We start from the raw sequence: 19705 nt of genomic DNA, 5'->3' as shown, positions 1-19705 counted from the left end.
GACTGGCTACCAGGCTGGTCCTATTTAGCCATGAAACCTCCCACACTAAAAAAGTTTCAGTTTCATTGTCCAACCCCTGTAGGTGGAAAGAGAAACATGGATAGAGGGATGGATGGCTGGCTGAATGGATGGATAGATAAAACAGGTAGATACAACATTTAGACACTGGAACACTGGAATGAAACGCAGATATTTTCATACTTAGCCAGACCTGGAAAAGCCTTAAATCAGACATTCTCAGACTGTGTAGGAACCCTGTGTCCCACCACATGTCAGCACGTCGGTGAAAGTAGGAATCAGAGAAAACCCACCATACGTTCAGCTAGTTTATTTTTCATTTTAATTCTACAACAATGTAATCCTCTGTAATATAAATCCAACAAAACCAAATATCCAGATTGAACAAGAAGCACTTGTTGTTACAGGAAATTGCTATGTACAGCTACACACTCCTCTGACAGACAGAAGGTTCAAAGTGCTTATTAAACACAGAAAAGGAAAAATAAGAAGAAAACCCAACCAAAACATGACTGATCCCTTTGTGAGAGACCCGTAATAAACTGCTTGGCACCAGTCTCCACCAGAGTCTCACTCACAGCAATGCCTGACACACACACGCGTCCAGTGATTAATGGGCCGCTGCAGTGAAGCGTCTGACAGAAAATGTCGGTGTAAGCTGAGAAGGATAAACATCTGCAGATCAAGAAAACGTCTTGAGATGGGAGGAGAAAAAATGCCCGCCCCCCCCCACACACACACAGAACCAGCTCTCATCATACTCTTTAAAATACTGAAAACCCCAGAATTTTTTCACTCACAGCTGATCTGTGACAGTGTTTACTTAATGTCGTGCAAAATTAATTAATATAGACCATTCACATTCATGGATTGTTGAAGATCAGCTTGCTGGCTTGTACTGTATGGGTGCAGTGGGGAGGAAACTGGACGCTGCCGCTGATGCTATGTACATCTTTGTTTTCTAACTTAGATTGCTTTAAAAAGAGTATTAAAAAAAAGAACATCTGTTAAATAGTGAACACATTGTTTTGATAGGCGAAATAGTTTGGAATGAGGGTGTCTGATTATCTCAAACAAATGAACATTAAAGAAAGATTGCTCCTCCAAAACAGGACCTAATGCGTAGACTGTTACGGGCTTCGTCTCGTTTCCCAAGCGCAGGCTTCTTCAGATGTTTTAATATTCAATTCACTGAAAAGATGCCATCTCATCACTGGGGGGCAGGGGCCCTCCAACAGCAGGGCGGCAGGAAAACCAACTCACTGCTAGCAGGAGCTCCACTGCACACGGCACTCGTTTACACACACAAATACAACACGTGGCGTTCAGGACACACGCTCGCTTAGATGTAGATCCCGTTACATTTGTATACTTCAGCTGATCAAAATTACCATGCTGCTTCTTGACAAGCTGGATGAGGAACTTAAAACACTGGACGTCTAACCAAAAATAATCATAAGGATGCTAATCTATGCTGTGAAGCTTGTAACGTTTTATTTTAATCAACAAAAAAGAGAATTTTTTTTACATTGACAAAAACCAAGGCTTTATTTGAAGATGTGAATGACCAAAATCACTCAGCAAATAGACGTCAGGTGTGCGTGTATATGAAAGATTACAAAGTAGAGGTAGTGTCTGGAGATGTTGCTAATGGAGTCATGTGTCTGAGCAAAGGTGAGGTGTTTTGATTTTGGGTTCAGGCTGTTTGTTTTTGGACCACTGTTTTCTCAGTGCATAGATGACTCTAGCTGCTACGAACCCTCTCTCTCCCTCACTTTTACTCAGGATGGCACCCCCCCGCGCCATTACAGGACTTATTGACAACCTGTCCTCTTGCTGTGATTGAACAATGCAAACAGCCCTAAAAGGACAAGCCTATTGTAGTTCCAAACCATCTCTCATCCCCTATCTCAGAGACTGATTATCCTGCAGCAATGAATTATCAGGATTCTTAACAGGAATTTAACAACTCTTTAATAAATAAACTCCAAATAATAATTGCATTTAAAGGAGAAAGTCACTGCAGCATCAAAACAGGACAACCTGCTTTTGAATCCAACAGGATGCAAAATATAAGTATTTTTCTGTAATATTAACAAAAGAGAACAAAGAAATAAAAAGGAATGTGACTAATTAAATGAGCCACTATTCAATAATTCTATAGTTTTCTCAAATGCTATATAGGTATCTGAATATATTATTTCATTCATTTATTTTACAAAAAAATGTGTCTGTTTGTGTGTGTGTGCACAAGGAGGTCATTGAATAGGTGTGCAGCAGAGAAGTTCTGTTGAGCAATCTCACAAAGAGCTCTTTCTACTACTGCTGCTGCCCTCTTCCATGTCTCCAAATCAGTGAGACCAGTCTCCCTAAAAGTGCCATTGATTAGTAACACCATGCTTAAACTGACTTTGAAACCTGCCTTTTCATCAGCAGAGGGAACACTAGGGAGCTGCTGGTAGTAAAGGCACAGAGGCTTGGAGTAGAAGTTCAGTCCACATCAGGCTAAACCAGCTCCAGCTCATCTGCAGTCTTACACAAACTCTCAAACCAGATGGGTGATAACATTCACTGGGGTAGAGCTCCAAGTTACTCTCAAGGTCGACGGTGGAGATGCGTGGGGAAATCGTGGAATCTGATTACTTTCACCAGTCAGCGTCAATCTTTTCTTGACTAGTGAACAGGACTACTTAGTATCTAAGTACTTCTGCAATGACACTGCTACTGAGGGAAGAAGACTCAAACTTAGCTGAGGTTCAACTATGTGTTTAAACTGAAGCCAAAGGACTGAGATGTTGAAGCTTGCTTTGGGGAAAATTATTTTCTATAACATGTTGAAATGGGTGCTGTTCAATCAGGCTGTGTCTAAGCAAGAACGTGACGCTTTCTTGCTGATGACAGGAAAGCTGACTGAAGTACATCAAAGTTGCAGTTTTTTGTTTTAAATTTTAATCTCTGCCTGCCCTGGAAAAGGCTGGATTTAGAAATATTGACAGCCTTTCAAAAATCCTCCAGAGCAAAAATGAGTCAAAATGAAGACCACGAAATCAGACAGAAAGATGGTGAGGATTTTTACATTCTGATTTGGACAACTGGTTTTATGAGAAATGTGGAATCCAACTTTCTGAAAGAGTAATAGCATCACTAAAAAATAAGAATAACCAAGAAAACGCAAAACCGCAACTCTGGTTCAAGATGCTTTCATGTTTAAAAATTCTGCTCTTTTTGTCCTGTTATTAAACAAAAACATTTAACCTGGTTTACTACTCTTTAAGTTCACACCTGCCTGATGTCTGAGATTTTACTTGGGACAACAGAACTGTTAAGACAGCATGATGTGCTAACCAGCAAATAAAGAAAGTAGCAGTAGCAGCCCAAATGGTGCCAACAACCTAAGTGCTGAGATCTCTGCGGTGACCTCTCAAGTTCTTGTCTTTACACCATTTGTGTGAATATTTCCAATACGAGGAGATTCTCTGTTTACTGCCAGGATGTTTCTTTTGCTTTTCCGCTGTCCAGACAAAAATCTAGATGTAACCTAAGAAATGATGTAACTCATCAGTCTGGGGAGGGCTCTTGATGGGTAGGGAGATACTGCAACAATCAGCTAAAGTGCTCCTCCTGGTATCAGCGAACACAGTGATACATGCTTCTCTCAGCATTTCTGGGCCAAGGCACCAGGAGGTCCATTCTCGCTCCTTGAAGTGCAGTTTCATCACTGCCACTGATGTGTGTGAGAAATTCTGTCTCACACACACACACACACACACACACACACACCAACATTCAGAGTTTTGTTGCTTTGCCAGCATGTCATCCTAAATATATACACACTTGAAATTCCAGATCTGAAACACCCACACACATGGTATGTGGGACAATCTGCGTAGCTCCTGTGCTCCTGAGCAGTGCGCTTGTGTCAGCGGCTGGTGGCTCGACCCAGCTCCTCTGAGTTCTTGTCAGTCATCCGTCAGTTGGAGCTCGCCGTGATGGGTTTCTCGAGCTCGTGGTCAAGAGGAGCTGAGGTAAGCTGAAGGCTGCTGTAGCAGTTCTTACAGACACGACAGGGCTCAAACAGCTGCTGGCTTGGCACTGGGATCTTTTGGTCACAACAGCTGGCACAGAATACATTACCGCAGTTCCTGCAGAGGGAGACAAAAAGGTCAGCGGGGAACTTTACATCCTCAGCTACCAGGCATTTCTTTTGCTCCAATATGAACCATACACCTCTTACATTAAATGCAATATATGGTTGATTTGAATGATCAACAGCTCTCATAATTGTTCATTTTAACCACCCGCAAACACACGGCAAGAAAAAAAGGCACACACAAGTACCACTTATGTGTTTACCTCTGTAGTGAAATATTGCTTCATGCATGTGTGCTGAGGTGAGCTAACAGTTGGTGACCTGACTCAGCTCACTTTCTGCTTAATTGTCACTGATCAACGACTTGCCAGTCAGAAATTCAAAGGTCTTTTTCTGAACCGTCAACGTACCGTAGCTAAACTGCTCCTGGGTCGCACAAAAAAACCAAACTCTTTAGTGTGAACTGAACTTTAGCTAAGGTATGATTTTAAGCTCAGTTTTATCCTTCTGAGCTCGTAACCTCTGTCTTTCATGGAACATGCTGGATTTGAAAAGGCTGGCAGGCTTTTGTCAAATCACAGTGATAGCAAGGATCTACATTCTCTAGAGAATACACATGGAGACTGATGTTTTTGTAATGCCAGCTGCATTACTTGTGCTAATTGCTAATTTAAGATGCCAACACCAGTTTAAAGTGTCTATTCTGTAGTCATTTTTACTTTGTTTTTAAATTTTACAACCTGGTTTTATAGTGCCAGCTCTCACTCACAATGCGATGTTACCTTTTGCTCCTACTATAAATAATTATTGATCACTATCTGTAAAAAGGCTAGAACAAATCATTTTTGTGTTGCTGTTCTTTTAACTTCTTCATCCTCTTGTTCTTAAAGAGAAAATCATTTAAAATCAGTGTCGACAAGTTAAACATTTACAAAATCTGGAGATCAGATGCAAAATTGTGATCAGTGTATCTCTGAACAAAGTAAACTTTTATTCATCATTCAGCAAAACAGAAGCTAAAACTTAGATCCCCATGCTCACATTCAGATGTAAGGCCATGCGCACACATACAGTGGTGCACTCCTCCTGTCCGGTACTGAACTCCAGCAAATAAACAAAACGTTTTCTAAGTCTCCAGCTTTTTCAACCAAGTGAACCGAGTAGCTTTTGATGCCATGCTCTGGTGCTGGGGGGTGAGATGCAGGGGGCTGGTTTGGGGCAGCATGCTGCCAGGGTGTCTGCCGCCGGGTAGGTGCAAGGAAGCCGATGTGCCGCTATGGTGGGTTGAGGCTGAGGCAGTCCACTTCTCTTCTGGTTACCAAATCAATTTGTCTGATGAACTTAGAATCAGCCTTCGACCTATCACAGCTGGCCTGTTGACCGCACCATGACAGCCAATTAAAACAACGCTCAGTGGAACCACACAGCAGCTGCAGGAAGAAAACTCATCTAGCAGAAATCAACATGTCCCTGTGAAGCTACTGATCAGTAAAATGAATACAAATACAGCAGGTGAGGAGAGGAAGGGGTTGGATTAGGGTTAGGAGGAGGGTGCAGCTGAGGCAGGACTGGGGTGGGGTGGGACTTGGGAGTGGGAGCTCACCAGACCTCCTGGACAGCCTCTCTGCAACTGTAGAGGAGGAAAAGGGGCAGACAATGGACAAGAAATGTCTGAGCATAGGAGAAAATATGAACACACATCAACAGACTTCCTGCTCAACATTTGTGTTAGGACTGACGACGCCAACTGAATTCGAATCCACAGCCCGACCAACCACAGATTTATTTTACCCACAAAAAAAAAACGTCTTCCTAGATATCTCTCGTTAAAATGAATACAGTTAAACTACCACAGTAAAATGAGAGAAACAAACAGTGAAGCAGAGGGCTAAACATCCACTACAATCATCTCATCCAGAATATGTCAGCACCTTTACCTTCATCAGACAACAACAAAGTTCAACTCAACCACTCACCATGGGAACAAACCATTTAACTACAACAGACAGATGTGCTACCGCTAGTAAAAACTTCCATCTTTAGTAGTTAGAGGAAATATTTGGAAAAGTATTGAAACCTTTACACAATTTGTCACATTACAACCATGTGCACTTTCTGGGACTTTTATGTGATATACCAACAGAAATTAGTGCAAATGTTAACTGAAAAAATAAGAGTGGCATGCCTTTTCATTAAACCCCACTCAGTCAATATGTTGAAACACATTTCGCTGCAAACACTGGTGCAAGTATTTTGGAGCATGTCTCTAACAGCATTGCATATAAAAACGTTTATCTCCAGCTCAGAACATAGAAAATAAAAATGCTTAGGTCTTGCTGCAGAGTTTAAAATGGATTCAGGTCTGGACTTTGACTAGGCCAATCTAACACTATCAAAACCATTCCATTGTAGCGCTGGCTGTATGTTAAGAGTTGTTGTTCTGCTGGAAGGTAAGACCCTATATGAAGGTATTTTACAGTCTAGAAGGTTTGCTCCCAGTATTGCTCAGTATTTACCTCCATCCATCTTCCCATTGACTGAAAACCTCTGCAGTTCCTGCTGAAGAAAAGCAGCCCCATAGCATGATGCTGCCACCACCATGTTTCAGCATGAGGATGGTGTGTTCAGAGTGATGCGCGATGTCAGTTCTCCATCTCACATACATTTTTTTTTTAAAGATATTTTTTCAGCACTAGTGGCCTTTTTTTTTTTTTTTTTTTTTTTTTGACAGTAGGCAGACAGGAAAGAGAGGTAGACAGAGGGGGAGACATGCGGCAAATGTCACCGGGTCCGGGACTCGAACCCGGGACAGCAGCCTCTGCATATGGTCGCGCGCTTAACCCCTACACCATCAGCATCAGCACCATTTTGTTTAGAGCTATCAAAGGAAAGCAATGTTACTAAAAATTCCAGCAGTGTTGATTAGATAGAGTAGCCCCTGCAGAATATAAAAAGCTCAGTGGGAATCAGAGACGAGTGACACGCCTCAGAACTCACCTGCAATGATGCTTCCTCGCAGCCAGCCAGAACCTGCTCTCACAGCCGTAACACTGGGCAGCCAAATGATCAGGGTACCAGCGAGTGACCTGCATAAGGCATACAAAGCCATTGGTAGTTCACCAATAAATCTTCTCTTTTCCAATGTGAATAGATGAAAACAGTCTATGGGAATGTCCTCTGGTCCCTCCATTCTTGGTTATTATCCTTATCGACGTATCTGCCCACCTCAGTGTCTTGCTTGTCCACCTGCTCCCAGCTGGCCTCTGAGAAGAGCTCTGTGCTGCAGCGTGACAAACAGTTTGGGTCCAAGTTGTACTCGGAGTCGGTCACTGAGGTCTGCATAGAAGGAGGCAGTCATTATAAGCCAGCTTTAACCAGCATGGGAATACTTAAATGCTCAAAAATGTATTTGCTACAGCTGATTCCATATAAAAGGTAAAAGAGAAGGGAGAACAGTCGGGTTGCTCTGCATCAGCATCTCACCACTTCATCTCCCATATCTCCATTGATCCTGTGATAGCCAGCATGTTGCTGATTCTCCAGGCGACTCCACAGCTCCTGCACCTGCTTCTTCAGAGTCTCCACCTCCATCTGGTGTCCCGCCTCGATCTGCCTCAGCCTCTGCTGGATGGCGTCTGTGTGCAGGGTCAGCCCATCATCATCCAGGTGGCTGCGGGAGGGTTGCTCCGGGCTAATAGTGGCCCGGGTCAGCACAGCATGGCACCAGCGGTGCTGGGAGCAACTGCCTCGAGGATAGAGGATCAGGGAGTTGCAGCTTGCAATAGACACTTGTCGACTCAGAGGGGCTCGTTCCCCGTTCCCTTTGGACCAATGAGGTCCAATGTAGGGGTCTCCATCGGTGCAGTCTCCATTACATAGCCCTTCCCTGCTTAGCTCAGCACTGGCAGACTGAAAGGCACTGACTGAGGCATGTTTGATGCTCCCATTTAAAGTCCTGTTAAAGCCATGCTCAGCTGTCTCCTTGTCCTTCCGGAAGCAAGGATGTTGGCTCCTGCCATCACATTGCAGCTGACGGTTCAGTAAAACACTTTGTTGTCCAGGAGGCTCCAGTTTGCCACAGGCTTCTTCAGTTAAAGTCTCTGTGGAGCTTTCCATGAGGGACACCCTCTTATCCACCTGCTCCCCCAGTTCTGAGACACCGTGCTCAGGTTCAGAGACAGGACAGGTTTCATCTACATCCTGTTCCTCAGGTGACCTGTCCACAAAGCCATTAGTGACAGTTCTATGGGCTGCAGATGGCTGCTGCTCTCCTGAGAGGGGCTCCTCTTTAACAGAAGCGTACTTGACACCCTGCTCAACATCGCCCTCTGGTGTTTGAGTGTTGTCACCTGGGTGCTGATCGAGCCTCTCTTCCTTCTGTAAAGGCAGAGGAGCAGAATCACCATCTTCCTCAGCCTCCGCCACAATGTTTTTAGGATGGTGACCATTTGCAAACATATCTCTGTGCATCTCAGTTCCATTAACAATCATCAGATTCTCCCCCTCACTTTTCACTTCTGTGTCAGCAGCAGTAATGCCCTTAATGACAGCAGCAGGTCTCTGTCCATGTATATCTGCTCCTGCTTCCTCTCTGGCTTCCTGAAGGATATTCTCCATTTGTCCCTCAGCCACACCGACCACTACAGAGAGCTCCGCCTTCTCTACCTCCTCTCCAGCTGGGCTTACGGGGATGTCCTGTCGGAGCACAGTCCGGGATTCCTGGGACTGCTGGCTCTCACCTAATTCTGAGTGCTGTCCATCAGTACATGGCCCTTCTCCGTTGGGCTGTATCTCTTGATAACCCCCTCCCTCGGAACCCACTGCCATGTTGAGCTCCAGAGAGCGCCGGTGGTCCTGCCACTTCTCATTGAGGCTCGGGTCACTGGAGCGACGGTTGGGAGCCAGTGCGCTTCCTAGCTCACATGCACTGGGCAAGTTGTCAAAAGAGCGAGTTTTTGTACGTCTAGACAGGGAACAAAAGAAACAATTTAGCAGCGAAAACACCATTAAACTGTCTCAGCTGTTCTAAAGATTTACATGTGATCAGACTAAATATTTTGTTAACAAATCAGCCTCATTAAAACAGGTAAAAAAAGCACGAAATTCCAAAATGAACAAAGTCTTTTTAATCCACCTGTGGCTAAACTGTTTTAACAGAACCTTTTACTGTTTTTCATGACGCTACAGCGCCTTGCAAAAATATTCATACGTAACCTTTAAAACACCTTGGTATGTTACAGCCATAAAAATTCTACTTACTTTTTTTTGCGATAAACCAACACAGAGCAGCTAATAATTAATTTTGAAATATTTCTCACAAATAAAAAAACTGAAACGTGTTGAATGCAGTCGATAAATTTAAAAACCTTTCAAGGCACTGTTTGACTGCTGGATGACAGAAGATAAACCTGCAGTGAGGCCTTGTAAGAGCAACTTAAAGAAGCTGTATGGTTGTTTAGCTGGGACCCTCTGGCTGTGGGGAGTCCTCAGTTTGTGTTTATCTTACATGAAGCAGGAAGTGGGGGGGGGGGGGCCAACACGCCAGGCTCACCTGCCCAGGGGCACATCCTCCGAGTTGGCACCGGGTTCAGGATAGGGGGCACAGGAGTCATCGGAGGGGGTCGTGGGGGAGGAGCTGGGCAGGTAAACCGCTGTCCACAGCATCAGGTTCCGCACATGACACACAGGGTGGAGAACCTGCACGGAGAACAAACACACAGATCACACAGATATAAACTCTAAGATGGAAGTCTGAACAAGAACATCTGAGTGCAGACAAGTTGTCAGAAAGTTGTTTTCAAACTTGCTAACTGCCTACAATAACAGCAAGGAAAAACAACAGGAACCACAACAATGCAGCACTTTGAAACAGGCTTTAAATCAAGTCTGAGAGCATAACAACTGGCAATAAATCTATAACGCTGAAAGACAATTTTATGGTTTCATCCTGTCTGTAGTGAATATGAGTATTGTTTAGACTCCACAGTCAAACATTTCTCAGAATAGACTTATTCTCATGCTTTGTCTTGTTAGGCTCAACTTTCCGTGAATGTGATAAAGCCTGAACGTCTCCTCCTTAGAAATGCATAGTGAAAGAAGGACAAAGCAGCTAAAGGAGATGAAAGGGTAGACATACGGTTTCAGAGTGGGAGGAGTACAGCATGTTTCTCAGCATGCGGTTGGCTGGTCGGAGCAGTGACCACACGGAGCAGGTTCTCTCCTGAACGTGCCGATCCTCCCTCTCCTTGCCGCTGTTACACAGGAAGGTGCCGAACAGACAGGAGTAGGTGTGCTGCACCAGCTTCACCTAAAGGTACACACACAAACTGACATGCAGAGGCTTGTATACAAATCCGAGGAGCGACAAGTGCACAGATCAAAAGAAGTTCTCTGTATTATTAACAACTGAAGGGAGCTGAGAGATGTGCAGATATGCGATAATTAGACAAATGCCATCCTCACTTTTAGACATGAAAATATTCAGAGTTGGGAAATGCAACTGAGTGATGAACACGTACCAGGAAGGCCTCGTTGAACTCAAAGGAGCATGGGAATTGCCTCTGTAGCTGATGAACACAGTCCAACCACTGCAGAAAAACGGGGCAGCGCTCGTTCAGGTCCTCAGAGTTCTCCCCATGACCACAGCGGTCCGCAAACTTGTGACCAAAGTCAAGCCACTCTGTTTCCACTAAAACCTGGAAGCCCTGCACAAAGATATCACATGTTTTCACTTTTAGGAAACAAAATATCTCCCCCTCTTAGTGTCATAATATTCATTTCATGCAGAAAGTAAGCTTTTTTGGTCTGCTGTCATTAAGTCTCAGGTGTTAAAAGAGATAAATAAGTAATGCTTTATACAAATATGAAGCTTTCACATGTTTTAACCAACAGCACAGTGAAGGCCCCATTGGTCTAATCCCTAAATACACATTAATAAACTTTCGCTGATTTCAGACTTTTTTTTAACTCGAAAAGTATGCCTTAAAAGTTAGTATTACCCCCTTTGGCTGAAATAAAAGTGAGACACATCTACCAGTCTCTGAAATCAGTCTGATGTGCTGCACTCTTCACATCTAGATCTGGGATGTTTGAGGGGTTGCTGCATCTACAGCCTGTTTGCACATCTATGAAAAGTAAACTTTGTTACTCTTTCTGACTGTACAGGTACGCACATTCATATCAACAGGAGTAAGAGCCTGCTGTATGTCCTGTGATGACATTTCAGGGTTCTCTTGAGACGTTTTAGCATCTTGTGGTCTGCTTTTTGGATGGCCAGAACTGGGCCAATGTTTTGAATGTCCTCCCTATGTAGACTGTTTTCCAAACAGTGGATTGGTTGCTTTCAAATTCTCCTGAGACCTCTTTAAATCTGTAACCAGACTCTTAATCTGCTTCAATCTTCTTTTAGAAAGCCTCAGGCAGCTCTTTGTTTGGAGCACATTCAATTTAAATGATTTCCTCATCATGTGCACTTTGTGTGATAAACCTGAGTGTGATTTTAACTGGGAATTTCAAGCGGGAATAAATGTGGAGGCATCCTAATTTGTTCCTTACCAGAATAATGTAGTTTGTATTTAAGTGTACAGAACATGTTTTCTTGAATTTTGAAATTGAATTTTGAGTTGCTGAACTTAAAACTAAATATCCATATGTTTAAATACGATAGAGAAACACAGATTTTTAAACCATGTCCTAATTAGTTTACATGGCTGTAATATGAGGAAGCCACAGGACAGTGTTTGTCTTTTACACTGGTGGACGAAAACAGTTAAAAATCTCACTTGTCTGTAAATTTAGGCTCTGAAGGATTGTTGCAATCCCAAAGTTTCAAGTTAGTTTTCAAGTATCTTTTTTTCCCCTTAGCGTTGCAATTCCCAATAAGCTAATACAAATTCTCTGAAATGGAGATAGGAAGGAGAGTCCGACCAATGCCACAGGTTCAACACCATGGGGTTTTTTTTTTTTTTTTTGCTTCTGATGCTAAAACAAGTTGCTGCAAACAAAAGAATGGAGGATATTTTGGCAGCTGTTTTGTTGATTCATTGATAAAATATGCTGGATTTCCACTGCTGCTGTGTGTATCTGTTACTGTGAGGGCTTCAGTTCAGACTTGTGTTGTATTCACAGTAATACGTGTTAGAGATGCTCGGAGAAATCAGCCCAGGAAGCCCAGAGATGTAAGACGGTATTTAAAAAGAAACGCACCAATAACATGTGGAGACACTTTGAATGCCGTTCTTACATGTTCTCATACTATTGTTTAGAAAGTAAAATCTGAACAGACTAAAATTAGAATCGGCAGGTCAGAGGTACTACTGTATGTCTCCAACTTCCAACTTCAACCAGTTTTAGAAATGTAAAGAAAGCAAACATCAATACCTCGATGGTGCGATAGTAAGGGTCCAAAAGCAGCTTGGACAGAGCAACAATCTGCGGTGTGCGGTCCCAGCCATCGGAGCAATGCACTAACACAGGTCTGTGGTCTCGGTCCACTGCGTTGACCACCAGCAGGGCCGCCTTCAGCAGCAGAGACAGGTGCTGCAGCCACTTGGTGCTCTCCAGTGCAGAAAGCCAGCTGTGAAGACACAGCAAGAGGAAAAGTTTCAACCGCTGCTTTTACCTCTCATACATTTTACAAGGATAGTCACAGAGCACATATCAGTCCAGCACTTCAATCAATTCCTTAAATCATGTGTTTAAAAGGCTAACATATTGGGACAAAACAGTACAAACTAACATGGGCACCCTCCTTTTTTATATGAAAAAAAAAATAGAATGTTTTTCACAATTTGATTTGACAATGTTTCTGATTTAACTTTGCAGCTGAAGTGTGCGTACTAGACAAAAAACAAACAATAAAAGCCTTTTTTTAAGCACATAACAAGTCTGAGATCAGATTTTAAAAAACAACTCGACATATAAAGACAGGTTCATTAAATCTGGATGCACTAAAATGGTGGGTAAATTACTGTTTAGCAACTGGTTATATTATCATAGAAAAAGAGATCATTAAACTACGGTCTACTTCAAATATAAGTAAATGTTTTACTTCTGGGGGTTCTGAGTGCCAGCACTGTGTGATTATTGATAAACCTTTAGTGTCTTACAAAGACTAGGATTTATAAATCTGAGCGTTCCTTCTGTGCAGCTGTGGCTACAATGTGGCTCACCACCATCAGTGTGTGAATGTGTGGATGAATGGGTGGATGACTGATCATAGTGTGAAGCGCTTTCGGGTCCTCGGACTTGATAAAGCACTATACAAGTACAGGCCATTTACCAGTTACTCTGTTAGCCCAGTGCTTTATTTTGTCCAACCATACAAAGTATAACTGTTCAAAATGGTACAAATACAAACAAATATAAGTTTTGCAAGAATAGTAACAAACGTGCAGTCCTTTAGTTTCCTCAAAATATACACATCCCACACTGGTACATAAATTATAACGCTCAAATAGTATCCACATTTGACCGTCTGACTAAATTCAACAGCATTCTCCTAAAGCAAGGGAGTTTAATTATACATCAACCAGGAAGTAACCTGGAGTGTTCAAATAGAAGGAGATCCTCTACCTGGGACGGAGCCAGGCTCTAAATCAGGCACAGATGTCTGAGCAAGGCCCTAACACAACAGTGATTACTAGGTACCTCCAGCAAGCAAAGCTTTGCTGTAGTTGTAATCTCAGCCTGCATGGTCATAATGTTGTGACTAGAGGAATCTAAAAGCATTGCTGGAGGGTACTATAATTAAAAAAAAAAAACCCAGAAAAACCATACTTGGCTGGATCAGGCATCTGAGTGCAGAGAAAACGCAGTGACTGGAAACTCTTGCGGATGGAGTGAATGTTGGCCATTCCCATGAATACAACCTCACAGTTGGGATAGTACTCTGAAAAAGAAGAAAAAAAAAACCCCAAAAAACTAAACCTGTTTAATTTTAGCACAAAGAACAATTGCATTTGTGGCTAAGTGAGCTTCTGATTCTGCAGCATGCATTGACCTAAATCTCCTTGAAACCTTAAACCGAGACACAAAGCCTACCTGGGCATTCACAGCCTCCCCCCTTAGCCCTGTTAGCTACAGCTGCAGCGTACGACCTAGCATCCAGGATCAGCAGCTTGTGGGGCTGGATGGCCAGAGTCTCCACTTCTGAGCTGTTGGTAATGGAGGATTCTGAAACAAAGGAGGTATTTACTGTCTTTCAGATTAAATAGAAATATTTAGAATGTCGCTAAGACAACTGCTCTACCAAAATATGCTTAAAAGTTCTCCCATTTTATTACATTATAACCACAAACTTCATTGTTTTGTATCAACATTTTATGTGGTAAACAAAGACAAAGTAGTTCATGCAGAGTGTAAAGTGACGAGAATATGATCATTCACAGCCTTTGATCATCTAGAAAGTATTGTTTTGCCCGTTCTTCTTTGTAAAATAGCTCAAGCATGTACCCCGCCTCTCGCCCGTAGACTGCAGGAGATAGGCACCAGCTCCCCCTATGGAATAAGCGGTATAAAAGATGAATGAATGAATCATGAAATTATTAAAGTCTTGCACTATTTTCATAATCAGATTTAGGTGTGGACTTTGAACCTTTCCATCCGAGCTCTTTAGGGGTGATTTCCTGCAGGAAGGTGAACCTCCTCCCCAGTCTCAACCATTTTGAAAACTGATATTAATATGTAGACCAAAGAGTTCAATGTTGGTGTCATTTGACCAGAGAACCTCATTACTGTTTGCAGTGTCCCCTGGTTTGAAGCAAAATGCATCAGGTTTTCTGATGGCTTTCTTTTAAACAATGGTTTGCTTGTCCAGAGTTACAGTGAGCCTCTTGACTGCTTACCTGAGTAATGCTCTCCTTGCCAGGCCTGTCAGTTTAGGTGCACAACCTTTTTTCTTTTGGAGGTTTGCAGTTGTGCTACACTTCTTCTATTTATGGCTGATGGCTTGAACAGAACTATGTGAGATGTTCAATGCTAACAATATTGTTTTATAACCTAATGCTGCTTTAAACTTCATCACAAGTTTATTCCTAAGTTGACCTCAACAAGCAGCCAGATACAATTGGTTTTATTTTGTGATATCACTGAATACATACAAATGCACAACACACTTTTCATATCTTTATTTGCAAACGTTATGCAAGAGCTTTGTATCATCTTCCTTTAACTCCACAACCATCCACTACTTTTACATAAAAATCAACTGAAGTTTGGGGTTATACAAACAAAATGTGAAAATGTTTAAGGGGTATAAAAACTTTAGCAGAGTTCTGGAATTCGCATACTAGATGCCTTTACGTAGCTTCAGTATGATGTAATGTAATGTGTGTTTGTGCCAGTCAGCTGCTACATGCAAGCTCCAACAGGTAGGGTTGCACAACAGAGTCTAATCTAAATTCTGCAGATAGCAAGACCTCTGACTGTAGTGAATGCGTGCCTGCATGTGTGTGTGTGTGTGTCTGCCTTCAGGAGCAGTGTGTGATTCTGTGAGGGTATGTGCAGCATAGCTCCTCAGAGCTCTCACCAAAATCAGTATCAGGCAGGTCTGAGCCATTGGTGTAGCTGCCATTTGGAAGATGTTTGCGATTGCTGCTGTCCACGGCGCAGGCCTTGGCGATGGACTGGACCAAGTGCTCGTCGTCGGCGTTTCTCCATCCCCACCAACTGACTTCTGGCTGGCCACAGCGGGCAATCACAGCTCCTGTGCTCTGAAGCCTGTATTGGGGAAGCAACAAGACAAAGATGATAAGCCACAGCCAGCTCCTCTCAGTGAGACAGCTTTTTAACTGAGATTCAATCCTTTTATCAAGAAAACTGCATTTACTGCTATAAACAGGCCACACAGCTATATACGACATTGGTGTCACTATTGAGACACAGAGCAGCACGGAGACATTTCTAATCATGAGTTTCACAGTTTTCTGTCTATAGCATGAGCTAAGCACTTTAAAGTCATCAGGCCATTGGGCAATGATAAACAGCCATAAAGACTCTATCTCTCAATAGCTAATTTTCATCCACCTAAAGAAGCTTTTCATTTCTGTGTGATGCTAAGATAAAGTCTGGCCTGAAGTCTGATATAAAACCATAAAGATTTAATCAGACAACTGCATCAGCTCTTTCCTAAAGACATGTCTTGTTTCTGTGCAGCAGAAAATAAATTAAACAAATATGGTGTGAAAGAAAAAAAATACACCGACCTGTAAACTACAGCAGGAAACCTCTTCCAGGAGCGGAAAGCAGCCACATTTTCCAGCTCCTTGTCAGTGATCCAGGCTGGCACCAGCAGCTGCTGAGGATAGCTGGGGCAAAGCCTGGCAGGACGGAGAGCCAGCGAGAACAAAGTTAAACAAGGAGGATGGAGCCCCGAAGGGTTCTGACGGCTCAACAAAAGTCTCTGTCTACAGACACATAATCCTGGTTTGGACCCTTATCTCTCCAGGCGCCCAGCAGCGGCAGAGTACAATAACACAGCCGCCCTGTGTCCGACACCTACACAGAGTTGTGTTGTTGGCCAGTGACAGCAAAGGACAGGACTGTCTTCTGGTTGCGAGGGAAGAACATCAACACAGCAGCAGAATCTAAAATGAGAGCCTTTTTTTTTTTACCTGAACTTGCTGTTGATGTCCGATATCCTCCAGGCATTCTGAGTGTCAAAGCCCATCCTCTCCACCTCATTCTTAAACCACGAGGTCACATGTTCTCCTGCAGAAAAACAAGTAATGATGTCCGATAAGACCGGGGTTGAAGTACACCTCTCTGTGGAGTAATGGGAGGAAACGTGGAAGAAGGCAGCAAACCTGGCCGGCACAGCTCGCCGTGCTGCTCCTTCTCACCAGCGTACACCTCCATGCACCAGGCGTGGAAGGCGAAGGAGAAGAGGTCTTCTAAGCGAGATGGCGGTCGAACTACAGCGTTCAAACGTTTGAGCCACTCCTGACACTGCTCAAAGGTGGAGAACTGACACCTGGAAATTCAATGGGACAGCAGATCAACCATCACATTTGTATAAAAGGGAACAAAAGATATTTTATCAATATTAGATCCTGACCCTGTTTCACACAGGGTAATAACAGTCCGGTCAATTTTGCTGTAATAAAGTCAGTAGGGGTCGATCTAGTTGGGGTATTAGGGAGGGAATGCAGCCACATCACCTAAAAGAAGAAATACCAATTGTTTCCTGATCAGTAACTTGATTTGAGTTTAGAAAACTCACAAAACAAGGCAGAAGGCATTGGACTCCAACATGGGATTTACTGGCAAAATGAAAATAACCAAGCAGGCTTTAAACTCTCAGATTTGTAAAGTTTCCAAATTTTGCTCTATTCACATTTTGGACATAGTTGAATTTTTATTTAAAAAAAAAAGATCCACTATGTTGCCCATTAAATATGAACTCGGTTATAAGAAAGTCTAAATGTTTTGGGGATGTCCACAGAATAGATCTAGTGCACACCCACTGATCCTGAACTCCAGCTGTCTCTAGTTGGACATCTTTGCTTTCTGGAATTACGGTGTGCAATAGTTTACATGCCATCTCTTTCCCATCTTATTTTTATTTTCCGTAGTTTAGGACAGTTGAGAGGTACATTATAGTTATGAAAAAGGAACTTGGCCCTTTTGGGTGATGAAAGAGTGCCGTCTTCATTCCAAATGGCAGTGTTGCAGACAGGCAAACATGGCCCCTATTGTTATCATCAGCTGAAAACAAATAGTGGCTGACGTAGAAAAGCCCTGAGCCGGCTGATATCTCCAGGATCAAGCCAACCTGCATTCTTAATAAGGGCTCTAGATTAAAACCTCTCTGTCTCATTTGGAAACTATTTTTCAACCTAAAAGCGACGCACCAATGCTAACAGAAGGGTTTCTATACATTTTTTATATTATAAATTCACAGGTTTCTTGACTAAATCTTCCAGGCTTGAGTACTTTAAAGGCCATTTTAAGTTTCAAAAGAAAAGAAAAATCACTATAGATTTATAGAAGACATTGCTACAGTAATCAGGCTTGATGGACCTAAAGATCAACTCTTAACATCCAACACCATTGACTGATGAAGCAGCAGAACATCTCTCAGCAACACTTTAAGGAAGGAATTAAACACCCATATCCAATCAGGATGTGGGTGAAGACCTGCCATTCACATTTAATGGCCTCATTTAATCAATGAATATCAGATCATCTGAAAATTGTTAAACACAAGTAACATTTAAAGTGCTTGTGAGACACTTTTCACACAAATGCAGAAATTAAAAGAAAAATCTATATATTGAAGGAATTGGGCAGTAACTGACATGACGGAAATGACGTCAAAAGGGAAGTCTCCGGTCATTCATTGTGTGAAAGTCAGTAATAAATGGTTCAGGTAGAAGCCAAGTTGCGATAAAAACAGCGTTAATATGGTAAAACGATGCATTGCTGGTGGTGGCAGCAATACTATGACAGCAGCCGTTAGTCTGCACTACTTTCCTGCAGCGAAGAGGATCAGAGCTGCCTGGATCAGAGCTGGAAAACTGAGGATGGACAGAGGGGCTCGTCCCACCAAGCACATCCTGCTGTGATTGGAGGGCTTCTCAGCAAACTGCTTCAAACAAGAAACCTCTGAATTCACAAGAGAAATTATGTCAGAGGTCAGGATACCTGACAGATGAAGGAGAAAGTTGAAGCAGATGCTATAGCCTTGATGTTCAGAGCATCTGATGGGAAAAGAGTGCCAAAGAAAAGGTTGTTGTTGCTGTTGCTAAACGGATTGAGGCTCAGCAGGTAGGAACATTAACTTGTCACAAAAGTACATTTAGATATCAGCAGTTATTGTTAATAATTAAAAATTAACGAAATTATTTTATTAATAATAACAATAATCTGAAATTATTATTAAAATAAGATTTTAATAAATGTTTCTCTAAAGATTTTAATATAAAGTAAAACAAAAAGACACCAGGTAGTGTCTTCAGATCTTAAATCATCTCTTGTGTCTGCTGCTGCTTCATGCTGCTCACGTCGCCTCCGGTTGTTTCACTCAGTGCCGTGTTTACTGTAAACCTGTATCCGGTCCGGTTTGCTGCAAAGCCCGGAGGAGCTCTCAGAACCATACACAGATCGCACAAAAAGCCAGTGATAAAACTAGTTAAACTGCTTCATCATGGTGCTAAAAGAACAGCTGAAGTTTGTTTCCCTGTAATTAGAAATAGGAAAATGCCTTCTTTCTGCACATATAACAACAAAGGATGAGTTGGGTTTTACCTGACAACCTTGCAGTCCTTACAGGTGACATGAAGCTGGAACATATCCCGACATTCCACACATTCAATCAGCTGGAGGGGGACCTGGGAACAGGAGGGGAAAAGCATTACCTTAAACTGATGGGTACATTTAAAATGCCTGACAAAGTTTTTCACACTACTTAAACCTTTTCCATTTTTCTGTCACGTCACAACCAGACTTAACAAGTAGCACATTATAGTAAAGTGAAAGCAACATGGGACAAGGTTTTTAACATCTTTTACTAATAAAAGACTGAAAAGTATGCCGTGCATTTGTATTCAGCCCCCTTTAGTATAATACTCCAAAAAAAAAAAAAAAAATCACGTCTAT

The 19705-nt window shown here is 42.5% G+C and overlaps 1 protein-coding gene across 4 annotated transcripts in view; it reads right to left on the bottom strand.

The window, feature by feature from the left end:
- Positions 1–313: 313 nt before the first annotated feature.
- mtmr3 (myotubularin related protein 3) overlaps positions 314–19705 on the bottom strand; it is a 28722-nt gene continuing 9330 nt past the window's right edge. For 2 of the 4 annotated variants that reach the window (XM_047381837.1, XM_047381839.1), the window contains 16 exons: positions 19355–19437; positions 16912–17078; positions 16720–16816; positions 16312–16425; positions 15636–15826; positions 14150–14281; positions 13886–13997; positions 12488–12683; positions 10627–10812; positions 10245–10415; positions 9660–9805; positions 7592–9071; positions 7334–7444; positions 7106–7194; positions 5712–5738; positions 314–4160 (listed from right to left, as the gene is read on the bottom strand). In XM_047381837.1, the coding sequence (XP_047237793.1) occupies positions 3989–4160; positions 5712–5738; positions 7106–7194; positions 7334–7444; positions 7592–9071; positions 9660–9805; positions 10245–10415; positions 10627–10812; positions 12488–12683; positions 13886–13997; positions 14150–14281; positions 15636–15826; positions 16312–16425; positions 16720–16816; positions 16912–17078; positions 19355–19437 (3474 nt within the window). In that variant the 3' untranslated portion in view covers positions 314–3988. The other 2 variants (XM_047381841.1, XM_047381840.1) reach the window with 2 other exon arrangements.

This window comes from Girardinichthys multiradiatus, chromosome 12 (assembly GCF_021462225.1).
Source record: "Girardinichthys multiradiatus isolate DD_20200921_A chromosome 12, DD_fGirMul_XY1, whole genome shotgun sequence".
NCBI lineage: Eukaryota > Metazoa > Chordata > Actinopteri > Cyprinodontiformes > Goodeidae > Girardinichthys > Girardinichthys multiradiatus.
The sequence above is the reverse complement of the archived record's forward strand: the minus strand, read 5'-3'. Positions and strand labels throughout refer to the sequence as shown.